Source organism: Aspergillus tanneri, assembly GCF_003426965.1.
Source record: "Aspergillus tanneri strain NIH1004 chromosome Unknown AapTan_6_pilon_pilon_pilon, whole genome shotgun sequence".
NCBI classification, from domain to species: Eukaryota; Fungi; Ascomycota; class Eurotiomycetes; order Eurotiales; family Aspergillaceae; genus Aspergillus; species Aspergillus tanneri.
In genome coordinates, this window is record NW_022984633.1 from 404,063 (window position 1) to 424,364 (window position 20,302).

At 47.4% G+C, this 20,302-nt stretch overlaps 6 protein-coding genes across 6 annotated transcripts; 4 read left to right on the forward strand and 2 right to left on the reverse strand.

Moving 5' to 3' along the window:
* Positions 1-1,847: 1,847 nt before the first annotated feature.
* Positions 1,848-2,783, forward strand: ATNIH1004_008193 (alpha/beta fold hydrolase; the record flags this gene model as incomplete). The annotated part of the gene is made up of 1 exon (XM_033572806.1): positions 1,848-2,783. The coding sequence occupies one exon, from the start codon at positions 1,848-1,850 to the stop codon at positions 2,781-2,783; it is 936 nt and encodes a 311-aa protein (XP_033423358.1).
* A 184-nt stretch (positions 2,784-2,967) lies between these two features.
* On the reverse strand, positions 2,968-5,964 carry KAR3 (putative kinesin family protein (KlpA); the record flags this gene model as incomplete). Its single annotated transcript, XM_033572807.1, has 6 exons — positions 2,968-3,141; positions 3,194-4,755; positions 4,814-4,945; positions 5,357-5,701; positions 5,757-5,889; positions 5,947-5,964. 6 exons carry the CDS (start codon positions 5,962-5,964, stop codon positions 2,968-2,970), a joined length of 2,364 nt encoding a protein of 787 aa, XP_033423359.1.
* A 756-nt stretch (positions 5,965-6,720) lies between these two features.
* CRN1 (coronin) lies at positions 6,721-8,985 on the forward strand (the record flags this gene model as incomplete). Its single annotated transcript, XM_033572808.1, has 9 exons — positions 6,721-6,754; positions 6,816-6,844; positions 6,897-6,956; positions 7,032-7,174; positions 7,231-7,279; positions 7,331-7,424; positions 7,521-7,974; positions 8,023-8,689; positions 8,746-8,985. 9 exons carry the CDS (start codon positions 6,721-6,723, stop codon positions 8,983-8,985), a joined length of 1,770 nt encoding a protein of 589 aa, XP_033423360.1.
* Positions 8,986-12,028: 3,043 nt separating this feature from the next.
* ATNIH1004_008196 (uncharacterized protein) lies at positions 12,029-12,791 on the forward strand (the record flags this gene model as incomplete). The annotated part of the gene is made up of 2 exons (XM_033572809.1): positions 12,029-12,510; positions 12,566-12,791. 2 exons carry the CDS (start codon positions 12,029-12,031, stop codon positions 12,789-12,791), a joined length of 708 nt encoding a protein of 235 aa, XP_033423361.1.
* Positions 12,792-13,688: 897 nt separating this feature from the next.
* ATNIH1004_008197 (uncharacterized protein) lies at positions 13,689-16,996 on the reverse strand (the record flags this gene model as incomplete). Its single annotated transcript, XM_033572810.1, has 6 exons — positions 13,689-14,817; positions 14,875-15,922; positions 15,985-16,273; positions 16,339-16,715; positions 16,770-16,879; positions 16,953-16,996. The coding sequence occupies 6 exons, from the start codon at positions 16,994-16,996 to the stop codon at positions 13,689-13,691; spliced, it is 2,997 nt and encodes a 998-aa protein (XP_033423362.1).
* Positions 16,997-19,008: 2,012 nt separating this feature from the next.
* nctA (negative cofactor 2 transcription regulator complex subunit BUR6) lies at positions 19,009-19,854 on the forward strand (the record flags this gene model as incomplete). The annotated part of the gene is made up of 2 exons (XM_033572811.1): positions 19,009-19,486; positions 19,595-19,854. 2 exons carry the CDS (start codon positions 19,009-19,011, stop codon positions 19,852-19,854), a joined length of 738 nt encoding a protein of 245 aa, XP_033423363.1.
* Between the last annotated feature and the right edge of the window lie 448 nt (positions 19,855-20,302).

Here is a 20,302-nt window from a genome sequence, read left to right on the forward strand (position 1 = left end):
AGCGGAGACGTATAGATACAAGCATCAGCAAGAAATTTCTAACCTATTAAGTTGTCCCTACGACATGTTGACCGTATCCAATTTCAAAAAGGTCAGATTTCGCCTTCCAAAGGTCGGTCAACTACCCTGGTCAGGTCCTGCGCCCTAGACGCCGTAGTTGCCCAACATAATGACACTCGTGGTCATCGCCCCGCCTTGTGTCAAACCGGTGCATCTGATTGAACGCATCCCCTGCACCGTTCCTGATTGCTCACAGGCTTGATGGCGGGCATAGCCAGGATCCGGTGGTAATGCCAGCCATGGCTCTGCAACAACCCAGTTAAACAGTTTAGTTATCTAGTTAGTACCTTAGGATCTAAGACCACCAGGAAGCTTAGGAAGCGTTGCATTGGCCCGTGGTCAGGAGCATTGCCGCAATGCATTTTCCAGAAATCACACCATAATTACTTGTAGCGTATGTGAATGAGGACAATGATATGTGGTGATGGCTTTGAAGGCAAAGGCGAATAAGGTGGTCTGTCAGCGTCTGGACATGGAATAGTCATGTCGTAATAGTGTGGCTCTGACTAGACTTCGATGAGTAGTTCCCCAGCAGGGACTCATATACGCATATATTCCAATGCCAGAAGGCGCGGGGATACTCGGACATTGACTCAAATCACTGGGTTATTCGCCCAGGACACGCCAACCCAGTACAATGCCAATTTCAAATAACACAGTGCAAATTATTTGCTAGACAACATCAGGATTCAACCTGGTTAGAAGGGAAGAGACAACAGGCAAGATATCGATAAGGATGAATTTTCCCGCAGCGTTTTGGGATCGTCACCATCGGGAGACACGTTGCCGTTGTTTCCCACCGCGAGCAAGAATTCTTCAAAGTTTGCCCCATTGAATTTCGCAATATTGTCGCCCATGTTTAGCAGAACATGAACAATATCTTCCGCAGGATCAGTTTTACCGCTGGAGCCATGTGGCCCAGAACATTGAGCTCTTTGGGAGAAGGAGCCAAGTCTACGACATTCTGCATGACTCTGAAAGAGTCGAACAGCAACTAAGCGCCAATAAAAGGACAACATGGTAGGCCATTTCGCGTACATTAAAACAGTGTTTAAGTGTGCATAATTTATTAAGACAGATAATATCATTCGACCACTAAAATCCGATGGGTTCTAAGTGAGCCCTGCTTTAGTATTGTTATATGCCATGGAAAGCCAGAAGTCTCAACATGGTTTTAATAATATAGACTCCATTTGGGATTATCAGTATAACATCTCGCAAACAATCGTCCTTCTCATAGACAGCCTTCATTGACAGCCTCTTAGGGCAGAGGCCAGTTCGAGGGTAAGCTCGATCTCCCGGTGATTTTTAACATGGGTACTGTATAAAGATGGGTAGTATTCGTACTGAGTTCTGGCCTGAAACTATCCCCACCAAAAGACATTAAAACTAGGACGGCACTTAATCAGGAGTGTGAATCTGCTGTATATACTATGCAATGTGTAATCCCATAGTACCTGCATAGTATTAAGGAACACCATATCCAACCATCAACATATAAACAAACCAATCCAAATGCATATCAACTCCTTACCTCCTACTAAGATGCCTTGCACGCTTTAGCGAACATAGATCAGTAAGAATGCGACCATATTCCGATATTTAGCTCTTCGGCAACTTTCCACATCAGGACAAGAGAGTCCCTGGTTCAAGTGCACGCACCGAAATAATTCCAGAAAATGCCACACTTGGTTATACTTCAACGATGACATCATTCCTCTTCCTCACCCCACACTCTCGACACCAACTCTCAACACCAAATATCAGCACAATAAGATTCATCAAATATGTACCCCCTCACCCCAGGCCACCACACCTTTCACTCGGATACCGAAAACCTCACTTTCGAATACATCATCCAAGCGCCCACCTCCCACCACAACCATGCCTTGGATCCCAATAACCTGCTCATAATCCAATGTCCAGCATGGGGCATCGGCTCCAACTACCTCCAAGCCGGACTTCATGCTCTCCTCTCCCCCAGCACAACCCATCCCCACGCCCATGCTCTTCTTTTCTTTCATCCGCGCGGCACAGACGGGAGTTCACGACCAGAAACAGACACGCATATGTCATCCATGCATCTCGCGTCAGACATCGAGAACCTGCGTCGTCATCTGGGTATTGAGCGGATCCCAGCGCTGCTGGGTCATTCAAACGGCGGGGGGATCGCCCTAGTATACGCGGAGTTGTATCCCCACAGAGTGGAAAAATTGATCCTCCTGAATCATCGATTAATCGGATTTGACGATGGAGATGGCGTGGATTGGACTGTTTTGCGCATGGATCCGCGGTATAGAGATGTTCCCTCCAGGGGTTGGAAAGGGATAAATTCCTCATCTGATGAGGTGTTTACGCAGTCCGTGATGGAGAGGTGGCCTCTATATTTTTGGGATCCGAGGAAAGGTGTTCCCGACTTGGTGGATGCCATTGGGGAGCGGAGGATGTCTGTTTGGTGTTTTTGCGCGGTTAATAAGGGTATTAGGGATTTGGAGGAGTCGGGGGAGATGGTAAATAGGCTGGAACAGGTGCAGGCAAAAACATTGATCATCTTCGGCAGGGAGGATTGGATATGTCGCGTTGCTAATGCGGAGAGGACGCATCGAGGTATTCCAGGGTCCGAGCTGCGTGTTTATGAGAATTGTGGGCATTTTCCATGGATTGAACAGAGGGAACGGACGCTGAATGATATACGGACATTCCTGGACATCCCGATTATGTAGGTTAATTGATATAAGTACATACATATCTATGAGACAGCGGATTATTATTCAAAGGGGTTACATTAGACCTAGGCACAAATGCACAACGTAATATCTTCACATAGCAAAAACTCCAAACACCGGCTAATCCAAGGCCTGAATCGTAAAGGCCTGCCCACAGTTCATCCAGAAAAGGTATCATTTATCAATCACGCACCCGCGCCTGCCGCTTGGCCGTCCCAATATGGGTATTGTGCACCTTCGTTGCGAATTTGAGACTGGTCAAGGACTCGGACAGATGAGCCTGCAGTGGGCTGACCATCACAAACATCAGGGTCTTCGAGTTGCCCCCAAGGGAGAATTGGAGGAGATATGTAAGCTGTAGAGTCGGAGTTAGCGCACTTCAGGAATAAAGACAAGACAGCACAAACCTTGCTATTGCGATATGGGATATGTCCACCATCCTTCCCCTGTCCAAGAGCGGCAATCACATCTCCCAAACAGCTTAGACTGCGATTGATGTTCTGTGTCTCCTTCAACCTATCACCTGTCGCGCCGCTGTGGCTGAGCCGTTCGCTACCAGCCAAGTCCACCAAGTTGAGAGTACCCTCACTACGTTCACCAGTAATATTATTCTCACCAATAAGCTTCAGAATGAAAACAGAATGAGATCGGGATGAGCGCTCGTTAGCCTTGGTGGCCGCGACGGAGCGATTAGAGGCTGCCCGTTTCAAGATGGATTCGACCATCTCTGGAGAATCGAGTCGGACCGTTGTGATGTCAGTGATCATAGTCTTTCCTCTCTGCATGTCGTGTCGGATCTCATGCTTTTTCTTGTCAATCTCTTCTGCCTTGCCTAGTAAATCATTCAGGTTCTCGTTGTACACTTCCACGAAGTTGCCCTCCATAGTGTATCTCCAGCCCTTCTCTTCCAGGCCCGTCGCGGTCTCATAGATTTGATGGACGGCCCGAGGAATCATACCGTCAAGAGAGGACATAGTATGGGTCTTACCACTACCAGTCTGGCCATAGCAGAAGATGCAAACGTTGTATCCATCCAGCGCACTCTGCACAAGCTGACTAATTTCATCAAAGACCTCGGCATTCTGAGCGTTTGGTCCGAAAACTCGATCAAAAGAGAAATTGCTTGCCTTTCGAGACACATTTCCAAGACTACTTTTCTCTTCCGGTCCCAAGACACTGATCTCTTTGCAGTCCTCAGACTGATCGGGGTACTGGATTTGAGCGGCATCCATAGCCTCGGTACTTGACGGCGGACGGACTCGACAGAAGACACGAATGTTACCTTTAAGTTCCTGAACCTGGTTGTGGAGCTTCCTACGAAGAGTCTCTTCTTTCCTCAGTTTTTCTTTTGTTGCATTTGTCTCCTCCAATGCGTCCATCATCTGCTGGTTTAAACGTTCAAAAGACTGGGACTGTTCCTCTCGACCAGACTCAAGAAATTCTATTCTGGCCTTGAAGGCTCGGATAGAGGACTCCATTGTCACACCGTTAGTGCTCGCCGTATCCAAGTTATTGCGAAGGTCCTGGTTCGTCTTCCGTTCCCGTTTGATGTCTTGTCGCAACGCCTGAATGTCGTCTTGGAGTGTGGCAACCTCTCGTTCCTTCTTCTCCAGCTCAATCTGTGAACGTTGCGCATTGAGTGCAGTTTCCGAACTAAGCTGGTTGACCTCACGGAGACGCATTGATTTCTCTTCATCAATCTCACGATCGAATCGACGCTGTAACTCACGAATTTCATCTTGATGCCGTGCCGTCAATGCCTCCATGTCTCTCTTGCTTTCTTGTCTCACTGTTTCTATCTCAACCCGTAGCCTACTGTTCAGCTGATCAATCACGATCTCATGCTCTCTCTGAGCATCCCTTAGGGCACCCTCGGCTGTTCCTAGTTGGCTTCTGAGCGACTCGAGCTCAACGCGCAATGAGATTTTCGCTTCCGTAAGTTCTTTTCGCGACTCTTCCAACTCGTTCACTATAAACCAACCACGGTGAGTACTATCATCCTCTAAATGATAAAGAAAATCCCTCACCTCTTGACTTGTATACTTCAACAGTTTCTTTGAGGCCGAAGCTTTGCTGCCCTGCCTGGCTCATACGGGACATAAAATCGTGAAAGAACTCCTCCATTGATTTCTCCCGAGATTCGTGGTCCCAATCCGCACCTGTACACTGGTTAAACGTTGTGATCGTAGAATCCTTGGTAAGATATTGTGGAAGTGCGGGAGGTTTTCTTTTGGAGGGTGTTTTTGAAGGGGATGGTGGTGGGCCTGACAATGTCTTGACAGGAGTATATGAACGTGCAAGCTCTTGGGGGAACGATTTACCAGAATCGTGTGTGGGAAAGTGTATATTATTTACTGTGCCACCAGGGGAATGTTGTAGGGCCAGTCGGTCCATCACAGAGCATAGTGATATATCACGGTAACCAGGTTCAAGAGGTTCCTTTCTTAATGGGGAGAGGGAAGAACAGGTACCGGGCCTACTCCATAATACATTCCCATGTGTGCTGCTGGCCGAGTAGTCCGGCTGAGGGGCTGTGTGAGGGGGAATAGGGATGTGGGGATCAAGCCTACCCTTTCTTTTGCGTTGGTTTCTCGATTCTTCTTCGGTGTGGGTATCCAATGACGTTGCAGGTCGAGGGATCGAGTAACCATTGTGCTTTCGAGAATTGGCGAGTGAGGAGTGAGGGCGGGATAAATTTGAGGTTGGTCGCGCGCCGGGTCCGACCGTAGATGAGAACGTGCCTTTGTTCGACCGGAAAGTGGTGGAAGCCGATCTACTTAGGGTAGTCGGTGCAGAAGAATTCGCCCGAACATGAGGTTTTCCGGTGACGGTGCCAGAGCGTGATATTGTTGATGTTGCAGCTCCGGGCCTGCTCGATTCCGCGCCTTGCGTTGTACTTCTTGCTCGAGTTGGTTCTGGATTCATTAGCTCGCAATGACTCATCTCAATTGAACTCCTCTTTTAACATACGCGGAACGCTGGATGTCTTGTTGGCAATAGTACCCGGAGGAACGATGCCTGAGCGGGAATTTGTGAGGGCTGAAGTCATTTCCTTAAGGCCTGCAGCAGGAATGCGCGTCAGATTGACGGCTTTTGTGTGTGTCTGTTGCTGTCCGTCAGTACTGGGTATCGGCGACATGTATCATTCTAAGAGGGTTACCGAAAAGTCGTTCTCCATGACGAATATGGACAGAAGGTCGGCTAGCTATTTACAACAGAGAAAGCAAGGAAGACGAAGATGAGGACTGCAGCTCATGAAGTCACTGGTAGGGGTGGAAAACAGTGTAGGTAAGAGTGAAATAGTCGAAAAAATAAGAAACAGGTGACAATGGGTTTAAAAGTCGACAGCAACAAGTCAGGATCCAAGCCACATGTTCCGTCAGTAGATAGATAAACCTGTGAGTCGAGCTCAGCTCATTCGTTAGAGCCAACAGGATGTTGTGCAGGTCCGTCTGGAACAACAATCTGGACATGCGATCAATTCGCCCGTTTCTGGAGTGACGGTGGGCGGTAAACAAACGAGGCTTACTCAGCACTACTGGTGGAAATGCGCTAGTCCGAATGGGGACTAGGCGTAGATGACAATATTCTCCGTATGGATTTCGTGACAGCCAAGTCACGGGATGCCGCTGGCAGTTTCTTTTTGTTTGATTGATTGTTAATCGAAGTCTTAAATCTCTGACAGATTGCTTTGTCGTTTCATCCTGCACAGTCTTCTCCTGGGCGGGTCCTCTCTTATTATCTGCATTGCCAGATATCCACACTTTGTATTGGTCCCTAGTTCGTGTGCGGGTGTTTCCACTAGGGACTAAGGGTGCTGGACAGGACAGCTTTCTCCATTCTTGGTCTCCCGCAGGTGCTTCTCGTCTTCCTTTGCATTCATACTTTTTTATCCTTTTTCCTCTCGTCGTTGATTTTCTGTTAAACCAGCATTATGTCTGGTCGTTTCGTCCGTTCATCCAAGTACCGTGAGGCTGCCTATCTTTTATCCCCTACCAAAATTGTTGCCCGCAATCTAACAGGTACAAGGACACGTCTTCGGGCGGTCCACAAGAAAGGTCCGCATCCAGACCCCGTCAATTGTCCCCCAATGTCTTACAATTTGTGCAGGACCAATGCTACGATAACCTCCGAGTCTCTAGAAATGCCTGGGATACCAACCTCGTCAAAGTCCGTCCCCCTCTACCCACAATCAGTCGCCCCTGATCGTTCAGCAGCTCAGCTTGGTCTGACCTCGCTCCTTAGGTTAACCCCCGTTATCTTTCCGTCAACTGGGAAGCAGGTGGTGGAGGTGCTTTTGCCGTTATTCCTTTGGAAGAACGAGGCAAATTGCCGGAAAAGATCCCATTGTTTCGTGGGCATACCGCCGTTGTGCTGGACACCGACTGGTTAGTGACGGCTGCGAATCCCTCGATTGTGGCAGAAGGAAAACCAACACTTCTAGGAACCCCTTCAATGATGATCTGATTGCCTCCGGTTCTGATGACGGGAGGGTACGATATCTTAACAAGCCCCCTTACTCATTCAGTGACTAACTAATCAAGGTGTTGCTCTGGCGAGTACCAGAGAATTTCACTCTTCGCCCTGATGTTGACCCCGACGACATTCAGGATATTGCCCCCGTGGGCAAATTGAGTGGTCATCCCAAGCAAGCCCCTCCCATGCCCCTTTTTTTCGTTTTGTTACTGCACCTTTGTATTAGAAATCCTGTCTAACGGCCCGGTAGAAAAGTAGGACATGTTTTGTTTAACCCCGCAGCCGAAAACATCTTGGCCACAGCCTCCGGTGATTTCACAGTCAAGGTCTGGGATATTGAAGCTGGCGCCCCCAAATTCACCTTAAACCTTGGCGACATCGTGCAGTCACAATCCTGGAGTGCCAACGGTTCTCTCTTGGTTACTACCTCTCGTGACAAAAAGCTACGGCTGTGGGATGTGCGTCAGGAGCGCCCTGCGCAAGAGACGCAAGGCCACTCAGGAGCGAAGAACAGCCGTTCGGTATGGCTGGGAGAGCGCGACCGGATCGCAACCACCGGTTTCTCCAAGATGAGCGATCGCCAGCTAGCATTGTGGGATATCCGTGCACCACGGGAGCCTATCAATGGATTCAAGACACTCGACTCGATTTCTGGTGTGTGTATGCCATTCTGGGATGATGGCACGCAGTGTCTGTACTTAGCCGGCAGAGGGTAGGTGGCGAGTCCAATCGGATGCCAAGCACGACTGACATTCGCCAGTGATGGTAACATCCGCTACTTTGAGTTGGAAAATGACAAGTTTGAGTACCTCGCTGAATACAAGTCTTCCGATCCCCAGCGTGGAGTTGCATTCATGCCCAAGCGGGGCGTCAACGCCCACGAGAACGAGGTTACCCGTGCTTTCAAGACGGTCAACGACTCTTACATTGAACCTATTTCCTTCATTGTTCCTCGGCGTGCGGAATCGTTCCAGGACGATATTTACCCCCCGACAATTGGTCTGACGCCTGCTATGGGGCCCGCCGATTGGATCGCTGGCAAGGAGGCCATTCCCCCGAAGATCTCCATGGCTAGCCTCTATGAAGGTGAGGGTCTGAAGGAGGTTACCGGTGTGCAGGACAAGCCCACAGCTACCATGAGCGCTCCTGAACCCTCGCCCGCGCCAAAGCCGGTGGATTCCTCCGTGAAGAAGGCTTCCGAGCCAACCCGGGAACCCACACCTGTGGCCAAGCCGGCGCCTTCTATGAAGGAACAGGGTGCTTCAATGGCAGCCATGGTGTCCAAGTTTGCCGACAAGGAGGATGAGGAATCCGAGCCTGCGGAAGAATCCAGCTTTGATGAGATACCCAAGCCGGTTGAACAGCTCTCACGTTCAACGGACAGTCTCTCGAAGGAGGAACCCAAGACACAGCCCAGTCCTCCCAAGGTCAGCTCCATGATACAGTGCTTCTCTAATATGCATTAAAATCTAACCATTTCCAGGTCGCGACCCCAGTTGCAGAGCGCGCCTCTCCCGCCAACACTCCAGCTGCCACCACTCCCACCGTTCCCGCAGGACCCACCCTCACCAGCACTGCCGCTGTGGCGGCCGACGCCATGCAGCGAGAGGTTAGCAGCATCAAGGAGCTGATCGCCGAGCAGACCAAGACCATCGCGTTACAGGCGGAGCAGATGCAGACTCTCACTGCGGAGATTGAATCCCTCAAGGCTAAGCTGGGCTAGCCAATTACTTCTCTTTAGAGGTGTTGTATAGGGTCCATATCTAGTTAATTGTATTGTATTTTGCTTTTGATTTCTGGTCTAAAAAACTGCACATTCTTTCCTTTCTTTCTGTCTATAGCCATGAATCTTGTGTGGTGTATTTAATGGTTTATAGCTGGCAGTATGATTGAAAGTCAATAGAAATGCCTAATTTTCCTCCCTTTCCTAATACTTTAGGCTATATACATAATATTATTATTTAAGTGGTAGTGGTGGTACTTGATGCTAACTCGTTTGCTGATAGAAGTTGTGATACATAATATAAATATTCTTTATCCAGAGAATCAGAGTGGGGAATGCGGCTGTGCATGCCTAGTTGATAGTCACAATCTACTTTACATAGTATGTTACCCTGAATAGTGTTAAATAATAGGTTTGTCTGGTAATATGATAACTGGTTATTTATACAGTATTAAACAGCAAACCATTATAACTAGTTAACTAGACAGCATATTGATTATATAATATAATGTAATTTAAATAGTTATAGACTAGTGGAAACCACTATAAATTGGTGGCTTGAAAACTTATAGATGTATGGTTACTGTCGAATATACGGCTAGTCCCGAAGAGGAAATAGAGTACGACTGGTGAAAAGGTCTTATTTGAATGAATTGAGCTGGTTGGGCTCTTCTTGATTATGTTGTTGTGTGCTCCGCGGATCTGGTCCACCAAAGGCCATATTATTTGACAGTTACTAACTTAACAGGTGGCTCTTAGGTAATGCAGACAATTAGTTAGTTACCTGTTATAGTTAATACAAGATTAATATACAATAGATTATAGAAAGTATGGACATAGACTCAATATCATGTATTGGAACAGGCCGGTGATGTTTAGACGATCCCTCACTGCCACCGAAGCAGAAACACTTGGTGCTTCAATGGTGGTTCTCGACCTTGGTGCTGCAGAGAGCTCCGACTCTCAAACGCCGGAATGTAACGCCATTACGTCGATCGGTGTATCTTATCATTCGAAAGGTCGAAGACATCAGAGTAGATTGAGTCCAGTGGGCTTTTGCTCGATACGTCCAAAGACAGCGCAGCCTTGGACTCGTTCGTTACTGTTGAACGCTATTTATAAAAATAGTGCTTCTGCTAACACCGAGATACACTGATCAGTGGTCACAACTATAACATTTGCGAAATTGTGCGCACTGGCTCGATGCTACCCATGGTTGCTGATTGGATAGAGGGAACATCTCACTCGCAGAAAAAACCATCGGTAATCCTGACAGTCGGGTTGCTTGGAATAACAAATCCTTTTTATTTTATTTCTTTTTTTCCCTCTCCCTCAAAGCACCCCAGTCAGAAACTTAGTGACTAGCTGAAGATATTTGCCATCAGTGGTGCTGATGTGAGCCGCGTGGGGAAGTTATAAACAGCTGCTCTAGCTCAACTTTAAAATCGAATGTTTCCCTAAACCATGTGATACTAGAGTACTGCTTCAATACCCCAACACCAAATATCTTGGATGGTAGGAAGAAACAGAAACTAGCAGCATTACTCTGTATTGAGACCTACTTTCATCAAGATCAAGCGAATTTGAAAGTGTTAATACTTGCTGCTAGGTACTATTTCGTACTTTTATACTTCATAGTCTTTTGGCATGGCATCAAGCAAGAATATTGTCATTAAATAACAGTGGATCTTTTAATCAAGTTCAAGTATATGCATTACTTCATAGGCGTAGAAATACTCTAGAAGTATTTTTATCCTAGGACAGCTTTAATGGAACCGTCGGCAGGGATTTTGCCAGTAGATTGGGCTCCGGTTGATTTTCCGAAGCACAAGGTCTAGATTATGGTAATTACTTTTAATAATCTATTAGTACATCCGTCAATGTCAGTTGTAGCTTTTTGTTCCTGATAGATGCATGGCATCACCCACTATTAAGTAGATTTCCCCCTATGGAAACAAAAATGTAATTAATTTGTTCCTAAAATAAGCTAGGGTTTTGGTGGGAGTAGTACTACTTTGTTTTTCACTCTTATATGTGGGGTTTGAGTCCTTCTACCTTTCGATGTAGATGGCCTCCAAGGGCACAAGAGAAATCATTATGCCAATGATTCTTATTTTTTTGGACCTTAAAAATATGGGGCGAGATGTCAACGTTCGCACACATACAACTACGGAGTAGGGTAATGAATCGTCATCAGTAGAATCTTAGCTGTCTGGGAGGATGTTTATTTCTGTATGTATTTGTTTTCCTTGCATTAGGTTAGAAGCCATATCCGCCACAAATTGTTTCGGATTCAAATGGCATAGCCCATTGGGCAAAATCTTGGAGAACATACTTTTTACGTCCTGATTGCGCATGAAAATAAAGATATTTTTAGCCCTCACCGGTGTATTATAATTTGGGGGAGAGGGGGAACAATTGTATCTATACAGTGACGCATCTTTTGCAGACAATATACAGGACCAGAAGAGCTCGTAGGACTAAATAAAATAGTAACTTATATTCGGCATTTCAAAACAGTCCCTAACACCTCTAAGAAAATACTCTAGTATTATTGACAAGGCAGTGATAAAGGCCATAAAATGTAAATTGCTCTACATCAAAATGTTTAAGAGTGTATTGTGTTTCGGGTTTTAATAAAATGCAAGCATACTTGCATGTAGGCGCAGCGCATCAAATATGACTCCTAGAACAATGACAGGGTGAATTTACAAAGGCCAACTATTCCGACATGCAGCATCAGCAACTCCGTCGGACCAACATCATCGGATGCCATACGGATGTGCAATACAATTGGATGCAACCAGCCACCGAACGCCTTTAAATTCCCCATTCAACCATTTAGTCACAGCAATGACCCAAATCAACTCTTTTCTAGCGCCGTAGGGCAAGTAAAATCATGGTATAAGAATTGTATACAGGTCCTACCTTTGAGGAGCACCCCCCTCTGCAAGTTTTCATCCCTCCAAGAAGCTAACTGAAACTCCCCTTTCTTGCCACACCGGAGAGCTTTATACCTTGTCAAAATCTAGGACCTAGAACCATGTCTTACCCCCCTGGCTCCTGGCTTGGGGGGGATGTTATATCTTCTAGGGCATTTGGGGAATCCAACTTCCCCGAGTCCTATTTTCTGGATGGAAACGACTCTGTCCCTTTTGCCGTGAACTCTGAAACTCACACTTCAGATAATTACCCAACTTCGATATCAGGGACCTTACCCATAAGTATTACATCACCAAATGGTAGGGCATATCTGAGTCAATACTCTAATCTGGAGTCCGTGTCTCAAACGATTCAACCGCAGTTACAGTTACGCACTACTGCTTTTGACTCGCAGACCTGTATACACCCCCAGAACATGGCGATCTCCAATGGTTATACCAGTACGCGAATGGGACACCACCTCCAGATCAGCACTCAACCTCAGATCCATCCAATTCATAGCCATGATCCTCATGTACCAGATGGTATCGCACATGCAAATGCCACCAATCGACCGTCAAGCCAAGAACCTAGCAAAATGAAGTACGTTTTACATACTTCCCCTCTCCTTTGAGACAACAGGGCTAATTTCCTCTAGAGGATTAATGTGCCGTTGGGCCGGTTGTGTATACGATAAACCGTTCAACAGATATGAAGATCTATGGAGGCATATAAAGGATCTTCATCTTCCTCTGTCGTATAAATGTGGCGTCAATGGCTGTTCTCTGGTGTGCAGCAGGAAAGACAAGCTGAAGAGACATATTGTCAAGTGCCATCCTACTGTGGCAGAAACCTGGAAGTGGTGGGTGATTGAACTTCCTTAAGGGTTTTATTTACATTGATTTTCGAATCTGATTCAGTTCTACACCTCTATTTGGCTATGTTGGTCTTTTCCTTCCTCTTCCTCTTCCTCTTCTTCCTCTTTCTTGTCTCCCTCGTCTTCTTCTTCTCCTTCGTCTCCTCCCTTTTTGACCTCTTTGATCATAAGTGTATACTATTTCAGGCTTTGTTGTTCTTAATCAGATTGTATTTACTACGAAGGATAATCAACTTACAAGTTATGAACTCTAAGACAGTCATACATGAACACATTAGATAAATATTCTATTCTTTTCTTAAATTGTTTATGATACTGTTTATATTGCTTAGAAATAGTTGGCAAATTCTGAGGATGGAATAATAGTCAACTCAACCGCTTTGCAACGCTGATGTTGACGACGTACCTATGCGTTTTTTCGCTCCTTTTTTCTGTTTTTCTCTTCCTTTCTTTCTACTTTTCTTTTTTTAGCACTAGCTATAGCCCCTATACGAGAACTCGCTACATTGCCAAACCTCAGTGTGCTGTACATGACAATTCATATCACGAGTTTAGTAATTAAGTAGGCCTATTTATTGTCCTCGTAGTAGCCTTGTCTTGACGGACTGGAAGTAACTGAGTAACTGGAAAGCATGACATCTATAATGGTTGTCCTATTTGGTAGCTAGCTTGTCTTTTTTATTTGGATATCTACATTGAACGGAAAGGGTGTAGAAGAGGGAAGAACCTCGCTGGCCCCAAACATCACATCCATGCAAGAATCTGTTTCCCAAATCAGACCCTGTCTGGGACCAGACATACGCCGAGTCATTCTATAAGCTCTTTTATGGCGCTCACTGTGAAGAGTTTGCTGAAAACCAAGGAAACAGAGAGGTGGGAGACGATAAAGTTGAGAGGAAGGTATTCACGACCATCGACTGGCCTCCCGCTCGCTCTCCACCCGAGCAGCTCGAGCATCATCATTCTCCTCGTCTTCGTATTTGTAGCTTAGTCGTCGGCCTCCACTAAGTGTTCGCTCCTGGCGACTATCATGCCTGCGACCAGATTTGCCTCCGTCGCGATCAGCGTTCACCGCCTCCCGGCGTTGTTTTTCCTTGAGCATGCGCTCGCGGTTGCGGGCTTCTCGCTCCAGGGTGTGAGGGTCTTTTTCAGGGTCGGATGTCTTCGTGGAAGCCTTGTCCTTTGCATTTTCGCGCTCACTGGTGCGATTGTCGTCGTCCCGGCCGCGTTTGATTCGTCGGGAATTGTGTCGTGATGAGTATTCGCTGTCCACAGGTGACTCGGTGCGGTCACGACGAGAGCGCTTCCTATCTCGCTCACGCTCACGATCTCGCCCTCGATAACGATCGCGGTCTCTGTCTCTTTCACGGTGCTTGTCACGGTCCCGTTCTCTATCCCTGTCTCGGTCACGGTCACGTTCACGGTCACGTTCACGGTCACGGTCACGGTCACGGTCACGGTCACGGTCCCTGTCCCGTTCGCGATCACGATTTCGATGCCGCTCCCTCCGTCTGGATTCCCCATCTATTTCCTGCTCTTCCTCGCGGCGTTTGGCCCGGTCCTTGCCTGACCGTCGGGTAGAACTATCTATACCATCACCAACTGCCGGAGTCCTACTTTGGGAGTCGGGGCCCTTTTCTTCGGGACGATCGGCGTCACGGGCGTCGCCATTTCGGCTGGGACTCCGGCTGCGACGGTGCGGGCGGTGTGATCGGCGATCATTTCTCCTGTCTCGACGATGGGAGGATCTTCGGGACTCGAGGGAAGGGGAGCGAGTTCGATGGTCATTCTCGGCAGTTGGGTGATCGTCACGCTTCTCGTCCATTCTCCGCCCCCCACGTCTGCGGTCGCGGTCCTCTGTGTCTTTATCAACACTCTTGGGGAGTTGCCCATTACGTCGGCCACTGGAAGATGGAGATCGAGCATGGGATCGAGAGCGACTTCTTGACTTGGATGGAGATCTAACGTGAGATCCCGACCTCGATTTGGACCTCGAACGCGGCTGTTGGTCTTCCTGGGCAGCAGGGGTTGTACTATCAAATAAAATTAAACCTCAGTCCTGCATGGTATAGAAAAGATGGAATGCTTACCTCTGGGAAACCTCGGAAGGCTTCGTGGCGGGAACAGAAGGTCTGGCAGCTCCCTGAAAATTCCGTTGTCGCAAAATACTGGTGTTGGGAAGGCCCTCTCGCATCGCCCGAGGGGCCGCAGGTGCACCTTCGACACCTGGCACCTTAGGCGCCGGCGGCATGTTAGGGAAGGGGCCACCAAAACCACCACGACCCCCAGGGAAAGGTCCACGCATATAGCCACTTCTTCCAAAACCGGGCCCTATAGGAACGTTTATCCCCATAGGGCCGGTAGGGATCGCTTGGGCGTTCGCCTGGTCGAGACTGTCAATGGTTGGTATACCACGAAGTTGTGGGGAACCCTCCGTTTCCGTAGCTTCGCTCACTACAGTCGTAGGAACATGCTCTTTATTACCACCTGTCTCACCAGTGATATCAGTTGAGGATGGGTCTTGGCCGACGTCCTGGTCACCGCTTGGGGCATTCTCGTCAGCGCCATCGACATTCCTAGTCTCCGCTGTACGGGGATCACCCGATGACATCTCAATAGATACGCCTTCTTGGGCTGTCATATCTTGATTGAAACTAGGGGGGTTATGGCTTTGAAGCGCTGGGTGGTTAGCATTATGATGATAATTAGCCTGTATAGGTCCAGGGAAACCGCCACGGCCAGAGCCACCACTAGGGATAAATCCACGGTCGCGACCCCGGAAATTACCTCTGCCAAAACTGGGGCCAGGATAGCCACTCTGATAATTCTGGCTAGAAAACTGTTGTTGCTGCATATGAGCATGAAATCCGTTGGGTTGAGACATATTATATCCGCCAAATCCAGGTGAGGGCCCATACTGTGGACCCATACCATTTGCGAAAGCATTTGGATTGAATTTATCTTGGCCTCCATTCCACATATTGTTCTGTGAACCGTCCCATCCTCCATACATCCCCTGACCCACGTCGAAATTCATTCCCATACTCATGCCATTGTTCATGCCATTCATATTCATCCCGTAGCCTCCAAGCATCCCCTGATTCGCGGCCATCGCGCCCATCGCCATGCCGGACATCCCTACAAGTTCAGAGTTAGTTTATTGTGCCCCTTTGACTTTAGATGGAAGATATATCACTAACCCATTGGATTCTGGAAATTGAACATTGCGTTACCCATGAACTGTTGGGCCATCGGATTAAATCCGCCATTGTTGTTGCTCCAAGCCATGTTAGGGAACGCTCCCGGGGCCACATTGAATTCCATTTCATTAGAAAACACCTGGTTCGACTCTTCGCCTTGATTCAGCTCCTCCTCGGTTGGTTGACCTAAATGGGGCTCATCATTTTTGTCCCCTTCAGCGGACCCATCCTGCTGCACAACATCAGCCTGTTCTCCCGCATCGACGCGCATAGCAACAGAATCATCTCCCTATTCATAGCGTTAGATGAGTTCAGGAAATAACAGGTCGACATGTAGCCACGATTGTGACTTACCTGAGCTTGAGCTTCTACCGGAGCATCTTGAGCTGCATCAGCACTATTTGACTGGTGTTCCGTAGGATTAGGTTGGACGGTAGGTTGGTCCCGTGGCGCATCAGCTGCCTGAATATACTCTGCTCCACCCTCTGTGGTCTTCTGATCAGGGGTGCTGGAAACTGCCGGCGTTTCTTGTTGCGCTGGGGTTCCTTCCAGAGGAGTCCCGCTGCTTCCAGCCACTGGAGTGGCAGATTGTCTTTCTTTCTCTCTTTTTTTCTCTTCGGTTCGGAGAAATGCCTTGAGGGTGGTTCGGAGAGCTTTGTTCGGCTTGCAGAGATCGGGCGAAATGGGGGTGTGTGCGCAGACAAGACAGGTTTCCGGCAACGATGCTTGACCTATATTTATTGTTAAATCCGCGGAGAATATCATGGGATGAGGGAAACACATACAGTTTTCGCAAATAGCTTGATCGCAGCAAGGCAACTTAAACGCGTTTACCGCAAGCTTGTTGCAGATGGCGCATCGCAGTTTGAACGGGATTTCATCCTGTGTAAGGGAGCTGAATGAAGAAGCAACAAATGAGCCACCAGGAATTCAGCTTGTAGCAGTAAATATATATACAATTCACCTACCTAGCAATGTCCAGTAAGCCCGAAGGCTGGTCTGTTGCAGCCATCGTGAATGTTGAAACAGCTTTGGTATAGAAGGGAAATAGAGAACGATAAGGATGCAACGGACAGCCAGATACGCTTATGAGAGTGAGAGTAAGGCCAGAATGGCTAAAGAAGGCATGACTTAATTCGCCATCAATGAAACACGAAGCAAACCATCAACGGCATCGAGAAACAATGGCGTGGACTGTAGTCTTGTGTCGCAAGCTGACCGTTGACCAGTTTTGGCTCTTTCAAGCCTGGAGGCGGATCGGAACGGAAGAACCTATTTGCCCGATACTCCGCTTATTCGTCTGTTTTTTTGACCTTGATTATGTTCCCACCCTTTCAGATGCTGAGCTGTGCTGCTTTGTATTGCGGCATAACTTCCTCCGCCCTATGCTTTGTAGTTCTGCAGGAAGTTCCTTGTCCTCTGAAGGACGTTTGTATGAGAATGCCTCAACACACATATTGTTGTTCTCCCCCACTACCCAGTAACACCTTAACAAGCTAAATCAAAGACAAGAACGTGCACCCTGCCGATCACACGCGACTCGGATGTTTTTGGACAGGTCAGATTATGAGGCATCATGGCTGTGTATGACATGGCCTAACTATGACTTCACCCCTAATGTAGAATCCTAGAAGATATCCTTTTATCCCTAACTACGGACTATACATATCTGATTTTATAGATCTGTCCTATCAAAGATCCTTTACAGAGTTTCATTACTATATGTAAGCTTAGAGCCAGACCTTGAATGGTCTTTCTGAAAGGAAAATGCTGCCAGATTGAACAAAATCACAAAGACGCGCCATCAGATTAGATCAAGTTATTTCAACCCTCAACGATGCTGAAATGCCATCAGGCAATAAAGGGAGTCTGATAAACGGCGATACCATCTTAGGTCTCTGCTCGTCACATATCAACCCTTTCTACATCTCGGGAGCTCGTCGTATCATCATCGAGCGTCCTTTGTAGTTTTATAAACAATATGAAAAGGGAAAATGATGAATAAGGCAGTGTGAAACGGGGAAAAATGAAGGGACAATGAGATAGAGTATAGAAACAACCATTTCATGATGGTTGTATGATGTATTTACATCATCGACCCAAAGGTTTAAGAACGGAAAGGTCCAATCAACGCTGTATCCGGTCGAACCAACTCTACGGGCGGGGTGGCAATGTCGGAGGCTAAAGGGATAGCAATAATGAGAATTTCTTGGTTTGAAGATGAAATAGGAATAAAGATAAGTGTCAATGGTGTGAATTAATAACAAATAAAAGATAAAGTAATAATCATTAAGGTCTAAGCTAGGGATAACCGAAATGACTGAACCCACACAGGAGTAGAAGAATTAATTATCCAGTGCAAGAAAAGAGGAAGCTGAAGAAATCTTATAACTATGTAGTAAGATTACTTAAGGGGCGGCGCAAGTCATAAGGGGAACGGAAGGCAGCGACAGAAAAAAAAAAATTAAAAAAAAAAAGCCCGACCCAAACCAGAGTGCCGATTTAGTATTTTTAGCGCGGGAGTGTAACGGGGAGGCAGGGTTAAAAGGGCGACGACTGCTCCCCGGAAGAAGAAGAGCCCGGGACCTTCACATCTCTGGCAGCTGTGGCCACAGCCTGCAGTCCTTGTGCACACGCACTTTCTTACCTTGAAGCTCGGGCCAATCGTGGCGCGCGATCGACAAACAAAAACAATCCTCGATTTGACTTAGTAATTTTTACTATTATTTATTATTCAATACCACGCCGTATTACCAACTTACTATCTGGTCAATTAGACAGAACTATTCGGCATTAAACAGCACCACCTCGATCTATATTCTCGCGCTGACCAGTCGTGATTAGCTCTCATTTTTCTGGGTTTCGAAATACCTTTGATTAATTGAAATCCCTTCGTTGATTCAAGTCGTATTTGGTGACACCAAGGTACGCCAAACCCCATATTTATTCCACTAGTGATTTCCATTTTGGCGCGCGCGCATCCTCACCACCTGTTGGATAGCCTCGCTGAGAACCCACTTAGCAATGACAGATCAAGACAATTCTTACCGACCCCGATCACCCGATTTTTCCACCTTTCAAACCCCCATCTCTCCCTCCGTCTCCCATCCCGCCTATCCGTTGACCAGCCCATTGGCTCACCGTGCCTCCTACGACGCATCTCCGTTCTTCACCCCGCAATACCAGCCTCCTCAGGCCCCGCCTACCAGGGTTCCTCAACAATATATACCCCCGTTCACGGAGACGAATTTAGACCCTACCGAGATGGCCCGTCGATCGTCTCGGATTGCGCGTGTTGCCGAGGCAGCGCCCATGGTGGAAACTAGATACGCAGAGCCTATGCTATCTGAGGAACCACCCAAACCAGCTCCTATAGTTGCACCTGTGGCGCCTGCAGCCAATGTGGAAGTGAAGACGAAGTTTCCGGTTGCGCGTATCAAGCGCATCATGCAAGCGGACGAGGATGTCGGGAAGGTGGCTCAGGTTACTCCCATCGCTGTTTGTAAGTTCGCCGATTCAAGGAACATATTTTTACCTCTCCGTCTCTCTCTCTCTTGTTGTCTCATCGTGTAATTGGACCTGATACTAATGGATGACGGTATCATTATAGCAAAAGCACTAGAACTCTTTATGATCTCCCTAGTCACCAAAGCGGCAAAGGAGGCCAAGGACCGCAATTCGAAACGCGTTACCGCTACACATCTGAAACAAGCCGTCGCCAAAGATGAAGTTTTGGACTTCCTCGCGGATATAATTGCTAAGGTCCCTGACCAACCCACGGGGAGGAAACATGATGATGACAACAGTGATCAAAATGAGCAACCCAAACGAAAGCGCGGCGGGCGCCGACCGAAAGACGATAGTGATTAATATCGGTTTGCGATTATCCTGCATTTACTTGGCCTGTCTTCATGTTTCCTTTTTTTTTTTTAATCTATTACTTGCGAATGATTCGATGGGCAATATTTAGACGGGATGGAGAGCGGGCGCATACTCTCTTGGCGTTGTGACGGTGGTCATGGTTGGGCTTGCATCTCTCGATGTGAATAAATACTCTTTGACTTTAGGTAGCACTTTTTCTACCTCTAGGTTTCCTCGCTTAGGAAACAAAAAACATCTGACTCCTCGATCCTCTGGGAGTAATCGTAAATCAAAAATAGTGTGCCATTTCGACTGTCTGCGAATTGGTAACTTTGTATCAGACGGCGTAGATAAACCTCGGCTTAGATACATTAGTTATTAGGATGAACGCGTGCATACGGAGTATGTCAGTGCTATATTCGGAAAGTTAAATACCTGAGGCTAATCCTGAAGAGAG